The sequence below is a fragment of the Ovis aries genome, chromosome 2 (assembly GCF_016772045.2).
Source record: "Ovis aries strain OAR_USU_Benz2616 breed Rambouillet chromosome 2, ARS-UI_Ramb_v3.0, whole genome shotgun sequence".
NCBI classification, from domain to species: Eukaryota; Metazoa; Chordata; class Mammalia; order Artiodactyla; family Bovidae; genus Ovis; species Ovis aries.
Genome location: NC_056055.1, coordinates 143,648,037 through 143,665,752, shown reverse-complemented (window position 1 = coordinate 143,665,752; position 17,716 = coordinate 143,648,037). Strand labels below are relative to the sequence as shown.

The following is a 17,716-nucleotide window of genomic DNA, read 5'->3' as shown; positions in this document are numbered from 1 at the left end:
AGAAATCAAAATGCTGACATCACCATAAAAACAAGATTTTTTCCCTTTCAATCTTGGCCCTAACAGGAATGTTTTATTTGTAAGCAGCAAGTATTGTTCTATAAATCCAAACTTTTAGTAACTAAAAGCATTAGTAAGTACAACATGCAGAGTTTATCTGGTCCTCTGGGTTGCCCTGCCTGAGGCACAGCCACTTCTATAGTCACGAGTTTTAACCCTCCATGGTGGCATCCTGAGACAAGGGGTTGGAAGAACTGAATGACAGCTCAAGGATTTCTCTGAGTTCACACATTCTTTTAGCAAGTTCTTTTATACATTCCCGGATCCCACCTTCCTTTTCCTTCTCCCTTTCCCCATCTCCCCCCATTCCTTCTCCCCTTCCCCTCTTCTTTCATTTATTCATTCATTTCATTTCATTCAAAGTTTATACTCAGCCAGATACTGTTCTAAATCTTCATAGCAACGAAGGCACAGTTCCTGGCCACCTGATGCTTGTAAATAACAGATCACAGTTTTGGTTTTGTTCTACAAATGCAACACAAAAAACCAGGAACAGGGTAAGAGGATGGAGAACGATGAGGTGTCAGTGGTGTAGGATGGCTGGGGAAGGGTATGCTCAGGAAGAGGCAGCACGGGAGCAAAGTCCTGAGTGGGAGGAGGCAGAACATATTCTGTGAAGAGGGAACAGCGAGCGAAGAGTCTCAGGGTCTTAACCTGCTGGGGCTGTGGCTTACCACGTATCTACTATCCTTTTCTTCCTCACTATCAGAGTTCTGATTTTATTCTATGTGACACTGTGTTCAGCTACAAGATGACATTTCCCACTCTTTTGCAGTCACAGAGGTGCTTCTAGAAAATGTTTTTTCTTTTTTTAAAAAAGATGATTCACTGGGGAGGTAAGCCCTTTGGCTCATCTCCACGTTCCCCATCCAGAAACATCAATGCCTGGAGGTGTGGTGGTCATCTTGGATGAAAAAGTTAGAATGAGAGTTTGAGGAATGATAGGAGCCTGGTAGGTTGCAGTCCACGGGATCGCAGAGAGTTGGGACACGACTGAGCAACTTCACTTTCACTTTTATGCATTGGAGAAGGAAATGGCAACCCACTCTAGTTTTCTTGCCTGGAGAATCCCAGGGACTGGGGAGCCTGGTGGGCTGCCGTCTATGGGGTCGCACAGAGTCGGACACGACTGAAGAGACTTAGCAGTAGCAGAAGAGAAAGGACTCAGACATAAGAGTAAAATAAAAGCCATAATTATTTAGGTCACTAGGAGTCTAGTGGGGGGATGGGGGTACCTCTGTTACTTTGAGCTGAAAGCATGTCTAAACTATTTGGAGCCAAGGAGTAGAAACAGAAATGAATTACAAGAATGCTGCAGTAAACTATCTGAGAGATGCTGAGCCAGGGTGGCAGCAGCAGAGGTGGTAATGTGATGGGATTCTAGATTATTCTGAAAGTAGAGCTAACAGGGACTCGCTCACACACTGGATGTGGAGTATGTGGAAAAGATGAGACAAAGGTAACTAGAAGGCTGGGGACCAGAGCAAATGCATAATGGATAATGCCCTTTACTGAAAGAGAAAGAGAAGGAGCAGGTCTGGAGGGAAGGAAAAGACCTGGTGTTCTACTTTGGACAGGTTAAGCTGAAGAGCCTCCCAGGGACCTGAGTGGGAGTGCAAACAGGCAGTGGTGTAGATGAGTCAAGACTGCACACTGGACATGAAGGACACCGGGTCCGGATGAAGTCACAGGAGTGTGGTGAAGGTATTAAAGATGAAGGAAAAGTTTGAGATGAGATGTCTAAAACATTCTGAAAATTAAAAGTCATAAAGAGAAGATGGATCTAACAAAGGAGAGTGAGATAGAATGGTCAGCTGGGAGAAGAAAAACCAGGTAAGCCCAGCATCCCAGAAGTGAAGAAAGTCTTTGATGAAGGAGCAGGGATAAACTGTGCTAAATACACTGTCAGACCTGGGGAAGCAGAGAACGAGAACTTGACCTGGATCTGGAAACATGGAGGTCACTGGCCGCCCAGCTGACACAGCCTCTCTGGAGTGCAGGAGACACTGAAGACAGCACAGACAGAAATGCCTGAGAGGAAAACAGAAAAATGGAGCAGGAAGTGGACGGGGAGAGTAAATGGAGAGGTGGGAGCTGGTATTTATGTGTTTATTGATGCCTTCAAGGTGGGGAGATGTCACAGCCTATTTACGTGCCAACTGCAAAGAAAATGGTGCACAGACGCCAGAAGGCAAGCTCTTCAGGAAGCAAGGGCAGTGCCCACAGGGAGCCGTGCTGCGGGGGGGGCGGGGTGCGGCAGGACTGAAGGGGGAAAGGGCTGGGGCAGGCTGCCTTGGGGACAGGAAGAGGGAGACTTTCTCTTCCAGGTATTCATGTCCTCTCAGTGAGCCAGGAGGGAAGGCTCCTAGCTGAGGATGAGGAAAGGGGAAAGGTTATCAGAGGTTTGAAGCAAGAGGAAGAAGTGTAAAACAGAGATGGAGTGAGCAAATTCATCAGAGAGATACAGTAGGATTGCCTGGTAGCATCTGAGGGCACATTTGCTGTTGATGGTCTTAAAATGAGACCAGTGACTTTAATGACCAGTCATTTTCCTTATAATCATCTGAGCTGCTCAAGGGCAGGTGTGGAATAAGCAGGGTTGGATTTGACCACTAGTTGTGGTTTTTCCAAGAAGTGTAACAGCCAAAAAGAGAAAAGGCATTAACTGCATTTGAAGATAAAATCAGCAGACATTTACCTGGTTTTCGTTCTAAAAGCTGTTGTAAATGAAACACGGCTTGTTCATAGTCCTGTTTTCTGAACATGAGATCTGCCATCATCTATAAAGGTAAAAGTTGGTTCTAAAAATACAGCCATGTGATTTTACAAAGCATATCATTCCTATCAAGGTTGACTGCTATGAAAACACACAGGAGAAACATGAGGGCAAAGCTTTATAAAACGGAGCCATTTAAAATTCAAGTACACCTTAAGCAGATTAGCACTGAGATCCGTCAAGGATGTGAAACAGATCTCTGTGTTCACAAAAACTATTTTTAGCAGAAAATATGTTTTAAGCAGTTATTGTTAAAACAGAAATTTGAAGGAAACTGCACTCTATGTGTTATCATAGAGAAGACACCTCACTAGACTTTGTAAAAATAACAAGAAAATCTTTTAAAAACTCCAAATAATATCTCAAAGGAATTTAAAATTAGCAAGACTTACTGAGATTTTCTTATGTGTTTTAAAAGGGAGCGTTCTTGTATTTTTCAGTTATAGTGACTCATTTGTCAAATTATTAAATGAACCTCACAAACTGTCATCTATGAAGCTGTTTGAAAAGCTAACAAGAACCTCAACCCTCATAAAATTGAGAAAGACAAGCAAAACTATTTAAAGCACAGTGTCTTAAAACGTTATATGAAGAATTTTCTCTGTAATTCAGAAAGTCCGACTGAAACTGTTAAAAACTCCAGCATGTTTAAGTAAATAGTCTTTAGGAAATTATAACTTGACCACATGAACCATTCCTGACCAGGCATCCTTTTAGTCATACAGAAAAACTAAAAATGTACTAATAATCCTAAAAATATTATTTTTCTCAAAAGCCAACAAGAGCCAGGCCTCACATCTACTATTAGTTTTATCAGGTAAAATTTGAAACTGCCACATGGAATAAATACAAGACACGACCGCCCTACTGGCACTGAAGTGTCCTGGACTAACCATGGTGGCGGCCTCATTGTCCTGGTCGTTCTGGAGAAGCAGAGCGCAGTGCCGCAGGCAGGCGTCAGGGTCATCTTGTAGCAGGTATAATCGGGCCAGCTCCAGCATTATCTACAGAGGAGGGCAAGGTTAATCAGAAACAGTCTAGAGCAGAAAGTTAGGAAAGTGTCTAGGGCACAGATGTCACTTGACCAAAGTTAGTACAATAAAAATGCCAACCACGACAGGCAGGTAAAGCTATAGGTTTGCTCATCTCTAGTTTCTCTTATACTGGGAAAATTATGGAAAAACAGGCTGTAACTCACTTGAAAAGTAGAGAGAGACAAAGCATTGTGAAAAGAACAGGTCCAAAATTAGCAGCTAAGATTCTAGTTCAAGCATCTCTGTGATGGGGCCACGGCCCTGTACCTCTCTAAACCTGTTTCCTCATTTGTAAAATATCAATAAAAGGCTCAAAGCAGATACGCTCCAGATTTACAACGACAATTTCAGTCACATTAGTTATCACTGAACAAGGTACCTGTTTGGTTGTGACTTATAAATGTTTATTTTTGCCTTATGTCTGAAAGAGCTATATTAATTCAAAATGTTCAATCTTAAACTTCAAATTCTAGAACATGGTTGTCTTGTGTTTTACATCACTTAAATATTTAGCCATTTACTAGACTGTTTTTTTTTTTTTAAATATTAATCATCTACCAAGATCTGAGAGTAGAAAATCCTAGAGATGCTGCCTGCAAACTATCAGCACTAGCAGACGGCTCCTGTGGGGAACTGACGGCCGCCATTCCCCGCTGCCTTCTGGTGGGCAAGTCAAGACAGAGGTGTGAAGGAAGACACACGCACGTGAGACTACATGAAACATGTAAAAGAATGAAATTAGAACATTCTCTAACACCACACACTCAAATAAACTCAGGATCAAAGACCTGAATGCAAGACTGGACACTATACAATGCTCTGAGGAAAACACAGAATACTCTTTGAAATAAACTGCAGCAGTATCTTTTTGGGTCTACCTCCTAGAGTCATGGAAAAAAAAAATTAACAAATGGGACTTAATTAAACTGAAAAGTTCTGCACAGCAAAGGAAACCATAATAACCCATAGAATGAGAGAAAATATTTGCAAGCAATGTGACAACAAGGAATTAATCTCCAAAATTAACAGCTCATGCAACCAAAAGATGGGGAGAAAATCTAAATAGACATTTCTCCAAAGAAGACATACAGATGGCCAAAAAGCAGGTGAAAAGATGCTCAATGTCACTTATCAGAGAAATGCAAATCAAAATTACAGTGAGGTGTCACCTCATACTGGGTCAAGAATGACCATCATCAAAAAGTCTATATTAGGTCTCCCGCATTGCAGGCAGATTCTTTACCAGCTGAGCCACACACTGAGGTTCAACAGAAAACAACAAAATTCTGTGAAAAAAATTATCCTTCCCCCTAAAAAAAGTCTACATCAAATGCTGTAGAGGGTGTAGAGAAAGGGAACCCTCCTACACTCTTGGTGGGAATGTAAATTGGTACCACCGATATGGAGAACAGTATGGAGGTTTTTTTTTTAAAAAAAACAACTAAAAATAGAACTATCATATGATCCATCAATTCCATTCCTGAGCATGTATCTGGAGAACACATAACTGGAAAAGATACATTCATCCCTACGTTCACAGCAGCACTATTCACCACAGCCAAGACACGGAAGCAACCTGAATGTCCATCGACAGAGGAATAAAGATGTGGTGCATATTAAAATGGGATATTACTCACAAAAAAGCTGAAATAATGCCACTTGCAGCAACATGGATGGACCTAGAGATTATCATACTAAGTGAACTCAGAATAACTAAAACCACGACATCATTCATATGTGGAATCTAATTTTTAAAAAATGACACAAATGAACTTATTTACAAAATAGGAACAGATTTATACATATCAAAAACAAACTTATGGTTACCAAAGGGGAAATGCAGTGGGGGGATAAATCAGGAGCTTGGGATTAACATATGAACACTACTGTATACAAGATAAGGTTTCCCTGGTAGCTCAGCTGATAAAGGATCCACCTGCAATGTGGGAGACCTGGGTTCGATCCCTGGGTTGGGAAGATCCCCTGGAGAAGGGAAAGGCTGCCCACTCCAGTATTCTGGCCTGGAGAATTCCATAGACTGTATCGTCCATGGGGTTGCAAAGAGTCGGACATGACTGAGCGACTTTCACGAACAAGCACTGTATAGCACAGGAACTCTACTCAACATTCTGTGATAACCTATGTGAGAAAAGAATCTGAAAAGAATGAATATATGTATAACTGAATCACTTCACTGTATACTTGAAACTAACATTATAAATCAATGATACAGGCCAATAAAATTCAAATAAAAATTTTCAAAAAATACTGGCCATGTATATGTTTTCTACATGAATACTACCTTTACATTTACTCTAACATTGTGCCAATTGAGTTTGAGATTCAATCTAGCCTTTTGTATATCCAGCACTAAACAGCCATTGATACTCAACAGGTATTCAGTTAACTGAATTGAATCCTCTAGATTCAGGTATTTGAGATTGAGAAATCATTTTACAGTAATTATTAAAACATAGATGAACATAAAAAAGCTTACAGACTTACTTTTTATCACTTGTTCCATAATAATTTTTAGACTCTAACATTATTAATTCAAGCAATCATGTATTTTACAGTATTTATAAAACCAATATTAATATTTTAACTTGCATTTTTGGTACTTTTCTTTCCAAATCTTTGTAAATAAGCTGTTAAGAAGTTTACATTTGGGAAAATGAGATGACATCTGGATTACAAGGTGCTGAAAATTTTATAAAGGTACTGACCTTATTATCTGTCTCACAATGAACAAGAGCTTCTCTATAAAACTTAATTGCTTTTTCATAGTTTCGCTGAGCAACAGAATGTTTTGCAATCTCTGCACAAATTTCAGCTGCTAAATGTTTCTGTGCAGGAACTGCATCTGGCTGTTCCATCTGAACACGTTTTAGCACCCGAGCTTGTAATTCTCGAGCCTAGGAAAATGTAAGGAGAAAAAGCAATTAAAAAAACAAGTAGAAAAGAAATGAAACAATTCTCAATAATTCACATGTAGCATAATTTTACAGATTTATTTAAGCATTATTGGTCTTCAATGTAACAAAGCCGGATCCAAAGATAATGTCTTAATTGAGGTCTTCAAAAGGTACTTGTTTGCAAATGAGCCATGCAATTATCTTTGAAATTATAAAAGTACAGAGTCTTTTATATGCACTGAGGAGGAAATGCAACCATGGAACAAATATTTAGAAAAGATACCTAGATACTATCATTAAAAATTGTAAATGTTTATTACATTAATAAAATAGTACCTAAAAGTTATTGAATCAAATATTGGCACTTCCCTGGTGGCTCAGAGGTTAAAGCGTCTGCCTGTAATGCGGGAGACCTGGGTTCGATCCCTGGGTCAGGAAGATCCCCTGGAGAAGGAAATAGCAACCCACTCCAGTATTCTTGCCTGGAGAACCCCATGGATGGAGGAGCCTGGTGAGCTACAGTCCTCGGGGTCACAAAGAGTCGGACACAACTGAGTGACTTCACTTTCAGGGAGTAAGTACATCCACATACTGTCAATGGCATATAGATCAGTCCAGTCTTTCTGAGGGGAGCACCCCTGTAAAACATGCTCACTCTCTAAAATCACTGAGGCTACTGAACTTAGCTGTTCCATTCTTGGGAAGGTATTAAGGACATCACTTAGAAGGAAAACAATTTCAAAATGATGAGTCTGAAATTTAGAGATTTTAAATCCATTAATAAAAATCTACCATCAAAGAAGCCTCAAGGTCTCAAAGATGCTAATACTGAATCGTTCCAAACATTAAGAAATAGCATGTCTTAGAGAACAGTCTTTCTCTTGAATGTATGTGCACAAATATTGAACAAAATATTAGCAAATATCCTAAAATTCCAGCAATATCTTTTTAAAAAAATCACAAAGTACCATTTATTTCAGGAATATAAGGATGGTTTAACATTTGAAAATCAATTTAATATACCACAGGAAAAAAAAATTGGAAAAAAGTCACATGACCATCTTGACAGATGCAGAGTACATTAGATAAAATTTAAGTCATGGTACTAAAAATACTGTTAACAAACTAGAAATAAAACACATCAGCCACTTATATTTAGGAATACATCTAAGGAAACATGTACAAAACCTCTACATTGAAAAACCACAAAATATTAAGGGAAATTGAAGAAAAGTGAGTTTAACTCCTGTCTTTGACACTAGTTGAGTGAGTTCTTGCAAATTATTAAACCAAGCTTCTTCAGTTGTAAAACAGGATTAAAAATATCAACCTTTCCTAATTGTTATATAATAATTAGCAATGATATTTTTAAATAGTACAATCCAGTGGCATTCAAATGTTATTTCTATTTGACTTATCTTCCAGAATAGCTGGGCCGAAAGACTGTCTTGTCTTTTTTTTTTTTTTGTATGTGGTATATTTCCTTCTGAAACCACCACCCACGCTCATTCCTTCACAAACGAAGGTGTTTTCCTTACCTGTTGCAACGAAGTGACTGCATCATCAGGTCTGTCCACCTTACTGTAAACTTTTGCTAGAAGAACTTGAAAACGTCCATCCTCCATGAGGGCCGACAGTTCATTTACTATGGAAGAAAATATATTGGGGAAAATTATGATTCATTTAAAATGTTTACATTTTCCTACAAGTTCTTACACTTGATTCTGAAAAATAGTGAATTAAGTTTAATAATGTTCAGTAAGTTAAATGAAGAATGGCCAAATTTGGCAGAGGGGGAAGGATTTATGATTAAAAAGTGGCCTGAAGAAAGGCTAAAGAACTGTAGAATAACGATCCTCTTCTCAGACATATAAGAGAACAATACAACAAAACAGTGAGAATTTCAATTTTCATTAAGTGGGTAAGCATTTCCATTTATCGAAGTTATTTAGAGACAAGATAGGGTATTTGGTACATGCAATTAAGATAACTGCTATTTTTTAATAGTAGAACTTAATAAACAGTGTATATATATATGTATATATATACACACACAAGCACACACATATACATAATAAAGGCTGACTTTGATGTCAACCTGTCTGGTTTCAAATCGAGGCTTTATCACTTGCTAGTTAACAAGATACAAATTGAACAGGGTATCTATCCTTTCTGTCCCTCCCTTTCATCTGTAAAGTATGGGAAATAACAGTGCCTATCTCATAGAATTATTGTAAAATTTCAGGTTCATAAATTATTAAATAATAGATGCAAAGCAAATTAAAACAAAGCCTTGTACATGGCAAGTGCTCGAGTATTTAAAGAACTCTAGATAATTAACACAAGGTTGTTTCTCCCACCATTTATCAAGTGCGTCATACTATGTTTGAAGTGGTTTACGTACATTGTTTCTTTAAACTTTCAACCTGAGAGGCATGTTTTGTTATTGCTATTTTACAGGTAAGAAAAGGTGGTACAAGGAACCACAAGGAGGCTGTGACAATGGTGAGAGCAGGTGGGAAGGAGAGCTGAGAGGGGTGGCAGCGTGCAACTGGGGAGGCCGTGTAAGCCCCTGTAAGACTCCAGTTAACTCTGAGAGAAATGGGAGACAAGGAGGACTCGAGCAGGCAGGACTGGGCTCCCACTGTTTGAAAGGTCCAACACTGCTGCTGGGTTAGGAGTGACTGTGTCAGGGTGTGGGGTTGAGGGTGGAAACAGGGAGACCAGGTGGAGGCTACTGCTGTGCTCTACATAAGCAAGGACAGGCTGACAGTGGTACAAATAAGGAGACGCGAGAGAATTCTGAATACATCTGGAAGAACCAAGAGGGTTTCCAATGGACAAGGAGTAGAGTGAAGGCAAGGATTTTGGCTCTCTGAAACTAAAGAAAAGATGAAGTTACTGAGATGAAGGCCACACACAGAACAGATGTGGGGAGGCAGATAAGGAATTCAGTTTCAGACATGTTAAATTTAAGATGTTTATCAGAACCCTGGTGCTATTCTTTATCAGCTAGGTGAACCTGTAAACATCAAGAAAACTAAGTATCAGATTAATTTAAAAATGGAGATAATTTTATCTGCCTCAAAAACTAATGTAAGCACTAAGGCATCTAAGTACACCACTGGATGTGCCAAGCAAATAATTATTAAATGAAAGTATTTATACTGAATAAATGTAATATGCTTATGCTCATGGAAGTAAAACATACTCCTTTAATCTCTAAAACCTTTAAGGCCATCTGTAGTGTTTCAAGCAAGGTCTGACAAGACTCAATGCAAGTATTTCTATGGAATTAAAAAATGCATTCAACTTTAGTAGGCTTTAAGTACCAACTTCAAATATACAATGGATTATTACTTAGCCATTACAGATAATGAAATAATGTTATTTGCAGCAACATGGATGGATCTGGAGATTCACATTAAATGAAGTAAGTCAGAAAAAGACAAATATCATATGATTATCACTTATATGTGGAAACTAAAAAAAGATACAAATGAATTTATTTAGAAAACAGATTTATAGACTTCAAAAACAAACTTATGGTTACCAAAGGGGAAAGCTGGAGGGAGGGATAAATTAAGAGTTTGGGATTAACAAATACACATCACCATAATCAACAAGGATCTACTATATAGCACAGGGAACTCTACTCAGTAATCTGTAATAATCTACGTAGGAAAAGAATCTGAAAAAGAATGGCTATATTGTATGTGTATATATATTATATATATGTATAACTGAATCACTTTGCTGTACACCTAAAATCAATACAACATTGTAAATCAACTGTAATAGAAATAAAGGAAGTTTTTTAAACTTAATTTTTATGTTACTTTGGAAAGTAAAGTGTTTCTCTATAACACAATTAACTTTCATAAATCTGTTTATATTTTTAAATATCTTATTTTAGTAGATTGACATTCTGACAAATCAACCTCACATATACTAAGGAGGTAAAACATATTAATATCAAAATAAAAAGGATCAGATATATCAGGTATACTTTTTAAAATTAGATTTTCATACCAGGTTCATGAGCTAGAGCATGCTGAAGAACTTTTTCTGCTTTATCATACCACTTCAGTTTTAATAAGAGCTCAGCCAGGTCATAGCAGAGATAATTTTGTTGTCCACTTTTCAGAGCAGCCTCATAATAAGTGATTGCCTAAACAGAATCCATTTCAGTTAGGAAAAGAAAAGGCAGTGAGAGTGGCATTCAAGCATAGATCCCACACACATTATGACTTAATGCAACTGGAAGTAACTTAAAAGCAGCTTATATGCAAACTTGCACTATTGGTTAAGTATGTTATTTTTCTTACAGAATCAAAAATCACAGAGGGCAACTAGAATTTCTTCTAACAAATAACAAAAGTACTCAAAATTTTTATTCCAAAAGTTAGTGAAATTTACTGACTGAAAATTCTTTGCTGGGTGTTATATATACATTCAACAGTTACAAGGAGTAGGGCAAGAGTATAACAACTAGAGGAAAATCCATTATCTTGACTAGAAAACAAAAAAACAGAAAAAAAAAATCCTCAAAGCACATGGCTCAAAACTGGTTCAACAGAAAGGATATCTATTATGCTTTTTCATATAATGAAAGAGATATTAACAGTAAACATATCTTAATTTACTTGATGGCAAAACTTGGGTGTAAAATGAAGCCTGACATAAAGTTTAGGGTCCCAATATCCTTTGCAAAATGAAGCAGAGAAGAATCTGAGACACTGAGAAAGTCCTTAACACAAATTCCAGTTTGTAAAAACAAATTTGGGGTTTCCAACCATTAAGATACAAATAGTGCGTGCTGAAGATCTCTCATCAAGCAGGGTTCGCAAATTTGATCCAACAGATATATCTAAAACTGTGAAGTATTTACCTTTGAGTAGTTGTGAGTTTTCACAAGAGCTTTCCCAATTTTGCTTGCCAATGTTCCATCCTTTGGGTTGTGATTCAGTGCCTGCTCATACGCTACTATGGCTTCCTCAGGCTAATGTTGGCAGATACAAAAAATAAGCAATAAAATAACAGCTTAGTTGGCTCCCATTAAATGACAACACTTCTATAACTAAGCTCTACATCTGGAAAACTTAACAAGACTAATAAAGCACATATTAATTCCAGAAACATTAATAATTTCAGGGAAATGACCAGTCACTAGCGCAAGTATAATTTAGTAGGACAACCCCAACCATATTAAGTACGTCCGGGTCCTCATAAGTAGTCATATGAGAACTGAGAGAGAGCTGCTTGACTTTTCAGCTGGCAGTCATTAGAAAAGACACAATAAGAGGGTCAGAGGATTGCTTCCCTTTGAAGAAAACTTCATCTCAGCCAGTAGCTCTTTCCACCCTTTTAAAGGTGACGCTCACTTTACTTCTGGCATCTCTATTTCAAATGACAGTGCTGAGTAACTGGATCTTCGTTTGAAAAAGACAACTACAACTTTTTAACTGTCACGGTTGTCTCCTTTTTACTGTGATGACACGATCTTCAACTATTAAGTAAATATTAGTAAAATGAGAGGCGGGGAACTGGATAAAGGTGGTTAAAAGGTAGAAGCTTCCAGTTAAAAGCATTACAGATGTAATGTACAACATAATAATTAACAGTGAGGTACATTATATGTGAAAACTGTTGAAAGAGTAGATTCTGACAGGTCTCATCACAGAACAAATATTTTTTTCTATTTTTAAAATTTTGTACCTATATAAGATGATGGATAGTCACTGAACTTACTGTGATAATCATTGCATGATGTAAGTTAAATCAGTATATTGTATCTTAAACTCACAGTGCTGCATGTCAATTATATCTCATTAAAAACGGAGGGAAAAAACCCCAAATTCCTTTCCGTAGAATGTTATGCTAATCACAAAGAAGAATTTTTGGTTTTTTGTTTTGTTTTTAAATCTACGTACAGTAGTATCAACAGCTTTACCTCCTGAATATTCATGTATGCATCACCAAGGAGAAGAAAAGACCGAGGACTGGGCATCCTTTCAGCCATTTCTCTGGAAATCAGATGAAGTCTACTTAGCATACTGAATACAAATTTCTTCTTCTAAGCCAATAAAAGAAAAGCTCACTTATTTCAATAAACTAATAGCCTTTGAGTACTCTTTATATCCCACAGTGTAATACGTACTATTAAAACCCTACCAATACTCACAACCAGATTGTTTGCTCTAGGTCAACAATTTTTTTCATTAAATTTTCCATTTCTTGAAAAGCAGGTAGAAGTATACTGACAAGATAGTAAATATGTAAGCTCTCATTATCCAGAAATATGTTTTGCTCTCCTTAATTCTAAAATGATGTGGGAATGAAGTTCCAAAATATGACAAATACTTATTGTCATCCTACGCGTTTTGAGCTCTGATATTCATGGTGTAAGTCATATACAACAATAAAAATACAAAATCTTCTATTTCAATATTTGCTGCTGCTTTTTATCTACAAAATGTGAACTGCTAAAGGTGAAAATACCAAAAGTTGCTCAAATAATATGGTGCTAAGTCTTTAGTGTACCTCTCATTTAATTGGTCCAAAAACTAATGAGAAAAGAGAATTAAGACTTTACAGATAATGCTAAGAGTTTACTATATAGCTAATGTGTCAGATCTGCTTAAAAAAAAAAAAAAACTATGCTTTTAACTAGTATACTATAGTGCATCCAAATCCATGTACTCGATTTTAAAATGCTGTCATATCATTAGAGGTGGTAGTGCTGATCTTTTAGAAACATCACAGAAAACATAATTTAGGAAACTCCAGCCCATTCAACTATACAGGGGCTGCGTCTCAGTTTCTTTGCATCACTCAATAACTACAAAGAACCTGAACAGATTTCTGGGCTTTGATATTTGCAAAATATAGATGAATCAACATGACTTAATTCATCAACATTCTTAAGGACAAAAACATTACTCTTCTCTCACATGGGTTGTGTGCTTGTATCCTTATCTTTTTGTTTGGGGAGCAGTGTAAGAACGACTGTGTGCTGTGTACCCCACTAACTCCTAAGGGCATCGGCGTATGATACTTCCAACCCCCGCCATTTCTGTAATCCATACCTTAGTGCAATAAGTGCACAATTTTCTTCTGCTATGAGACAGTGTTAAACATGACTATTTAGTCCCTGAATTGTTACATTACACAATGCTTTTAAGCTATCAGAATACACGTAATTGTTGCTCTTTTCCTTCCCACCCAGGAAGATTCAAGGTCCAAAAACACCACCTGAGGAGGGAGACTGAGCTGAGAAACTGGAGGGAGTCACAGGCTGAAATAAATTGTAATCACTATGATGTAGGTTTTAGGGAGAGTGTAACCTGGTTAGAGTGACTGTGGCTGGTTGCAGTAGAAGGAAGCAATAACACATTAAGGAAGGGATCTATAAAGTATACGAAAGGCAGTTAAAAGGAAGAAAGAAATTTGGGGATTAATTTTAGAAGATAAATGTGTCAAAATATAATGGACCGAAAGAACCATTTACCTGTAACAAGTGATATATAACATTTTCTCTTTTCTGTGCTTCAGATATATATCTGCCATTTTCTCCTTGGCCTCTATGAAATACGGCTGCTCGGCTGTAACATTCTGAAGCATGCTTAAAGCCCTCTCCACATCCCCCTGGGCCAGAGCTAGGTCTGCGTTAGCGATAGTGACACGCAACTCTTCAGACGTCCCAGAAAATTCATGGATGGCATCTTGTAAAACTTTGGCTGCCTCGTGCTGTAAGGGTGACATCAAAATAACATTCAAAACTGTAACAAATCACACTACAAATGGGGGTCTTCTTCTAATACAGAATGAACAATAAATGCTAGCACAGTTTTGATATTTGTGATATACTGATTTTTGAAAAGCACAAAAATTTAAAACTAAACTCAGACCAAATTAAGATGACATATTTGTTAGCTGAAAAGTGTTCTTATAACTATGACAACAGCAGTTGCTACGTAAGAGTTGCTGCTACTATAATTTAATTAACATTTACCTTGCATCCAGCATTGTATTAACCCATTACTTCTTATGACAATCCTCCAAGGTAGTTACTATAATTACCTCCCACCTTGCAATAAGGAAAATAGACTCAGACAGTTAAGGAGTTAACAAATGATGGAACCAGCCTGACTCCAAAGCCTAAATTCTTTGTTATGTTCATTACTGCATCTTCAGTGGGATCCAGTCCACAGTCACCCTCTGGACCAGATGGTTCTTCACTACATAGCAGGTTATTCCCTACACTAGGACATCATTTTCATTATATGCCAGGTGAAAATATTTCCTAATTTCCAAACCAGTACCTCAATGAACCAAAAATATCATTTATTCTAATTCATCTCAACTTAGAAGATTCTAAAAAAATTTTGATTTAAGAAATGTTAAACCAATAAAAAAAATTGTGCATTGTAGAATCAATCTATAAGGGAATTGCGTCTCCTTATTTAATGCATTTTATGTTAATTTGTTAGTGAAGTAGAAATTCTTTGAGATTTGGCAAGTACCTAGACAGAGCCCTACTTTCCACTAAAATATGAAATATGAAGTAACTGATAAGCAACTGCTGTAACTTAAAAAACAGATTATAAATGATAAGTTCCTCATTTTCTACAAGATTCTAATTCTTTTCTCAAAATTGCATTCATGCTTGCTTCCATCTGGTGCCAAGTGATGAGAAACAAATTTTCTAAACTTAACCACTTGTTCAAGGGAATAATTTTTCATTTTCATTTCCTATGACTATATATACTTGGATAACAAAGTTCAGATCTGAGCAATTGAATTAAATTTGACCTACCTGTTCTCCATTTAAACGGTGAACCTCTGCCAACTCAAGAAAGACTGATAAACGATGGCTTGCATCAACTTCAGTTTTTCTATATTTTGTCTTTGAGGAAGATCCAATTCTCCTCATTCCTGGTAAACTCATTGCCATGTGCAGAGTTTTAATTGCTTCTGCTATTTCTCCCATTTTCTTTTGTGACTGTGCTTTTATCAGATGATATAAAGGATATTCTCTCACCTGAAAAAATAATATTCAGAAATCCTTCCTTGGAGTGCTTACAACATCAACACATAGTTTACAATCCATAAAATGTTATGATAATAGGAACGCTGAGGACAGTCTACCCTGTGAATGCATGAGGTCCTTTTCTGTCCTCTTACTCATGTTCTGATCATTTATTGAAAAATCAGAATTCAGGTAACCTGCCACTACCTAGTACTCCCTGGTGGATAAACAGGTGCTGCTACCATGATAGGAGAGAAACTGCACACAGACTTTAGAAGGCCAGCAAGTATAGTCGAAGAAATTATTTTAGTTTTCAGAAAATGAAATTTCTTTATCTGAGACTTCTCCTACTGAAATATAAGTTATCAGATTTCTACAATTTCTTTTTATTTTCTAATTTTAAGATTAAACATTCAGGGCATGTTAACCAAACACGGATTTTTGCCCTTTGATACTACTCTGAAATGTGTACTATTGAAGCTTGTCTTTAGTTTGGCTACCAATGGCATATACAGGAAAAATGAGAATGACGATGAGGAAGGAGTCAAGAAAAGAAGATGGTACAGAATGAGATGACGTGGCAGCCATCTCGCCTCCAGGATGGCTACAGTCCTCCTAAGGCTGGGCTCTGAGCCAGAGCTAGGCATCAGGTTTACCTGTTGTCCTTGTGTAAATAATCACGCTTATGCTCTCATCTCAGAGATCTTGATTCATTGGGTGTGGTGCTGGCACTGGGGTCGTGATGTACCACTAGTCTTAAGAACTACCATCCTAAGAACCAGGTGTTACTTTCTACAAACCTTGCCTGCAACTCGAATTCTCCAGTTAACTAAAGGGTTCTCACATCAAAGAGTCAAAGACGCTGCCAGACAAACAGAAAGTCTGAGGAGCTCCTAACAAGACTTCAGGAAGCCCTTGAATCTAGGATTTTCTGTAATGCTCAGGGATATGGGATGTTTACACTGAAAGTCTTGGATAGAAATCTAGTGTGTTTATGTCCTCAAACCACATACCAACTTTCAAAATGACTAGGCATTCTGTGATGATGTATCCAAAGTTATTAAAAATCAAGGTCCAAGAAAGAGACAATAAAATAAAAATCCTAAAACATAAAAGTATTTGGCACAATGTTCTATATTAAAAAGCAGAGACATCACTTTGTTGACAAAGGTCCATATAGTCAAAGCTATGGTTTTTCCAGGAGTCATGTATGGATGTGAGAGTTGGACCATAAAGAAGGCTGAGTGCCAAAGAATTGATGCTTTTGAACTGTGGTGTTGGAGAAGACTTTAAAGAGCCCCTGGGACTGCAAGGAGATCAAACCAGTCAATCCTAAAGGATATCAACCCTGAATATTGGAAGGACTGATGCTGAAGCTCCAATACTTTGGCCATCTGATAAGAACAACTGACTTATTAGAAAAGACCCTGATGCTGGGAAAGATTGAAGGCAGGAGGAGAAAGGGACGACAGAGGATGAGATGGTTGGATGGCATCGTCGACTCAATGGACATGAGTTTGAGCAAGCTCTGGGAGATGGTGAGGGACAGGGAAGCCTGGCGTGCTGCAGCTCATGGGGTTGCAAAGGGTAGGACAGGACTAAACGACTGAATGACAACAATGCTCTATAACTGACAACTATCTTTATATGTATTCACAGTACATTTAATGTTCATTAAAATTGTAGAGTAGTATTATATTAGTTTTATAGAAAAGAAAACTGAGGTTCAGAGAGCGAGAGGTAAAAAGACCAGACACTAATTCTAGGTCTTTTGTTACCAAGTCCATATAGTTTTGTTAAAATAAACCACAGGTGCCTCCATTTTTTTCTCCTAATGCTAACGAGTTCAAAACATTTTCCACTAAAAAAATTCATTTATTAGCAAAATGTTACAGGCTAA

General features: G+C 37.4%; 1 protein-coding gene across 6 annotated transcripts in view; it reads right to left on the bottom strand.

Moving 5' to 3' along the window:
- Positions 1-17,716, bottom strand: part of TTC21B (tetratricopeptide repeat domain 21B) — a 94,117-nt gene that overhangs the window by 40,952 nt on the left and 35,449 nt on the right. For all 6 annotated transcript variants that reach the window (XM_004004638.6, XM_060411116.1, XM_060411117.1 and 3 more), the window contains 9 exons: positions 15,604-15,828; positions 14,296-14,534; positions 12,739-12,811; positions 11,677-11,787; positions 10,818-10,956; positions 8,324-8,430; positions 6,597-6,785; positions 3,730-3,840; positions 2,759-2,840 (listed from right to left, as the gene is read on the bottom strand). In XM_004004638.6, the coding sequence (XP_004004687.3) occupies positions 2,759-2,840; positions 3,730-3,840; positions 6,597-6,785; positions 8,324-8,430; positions 10,818-10,956; positions 11,677-11,787; positions 12,739-12,811; positions 14,296-14,534; positions 15,604-15,828 (1,276 nt within the window). The remainder of the gene's footprint in view (positions 1-2,758; positions 2,841-3,729; positions 3,841-6,596; positions 6,786-8,323; positions 8,431-10,817; positions 10,957-11,676; positions 11,788-12,738; positions 12,812-14,295; positions 14,535-15,603; positions 15,829-17,716) is intronic.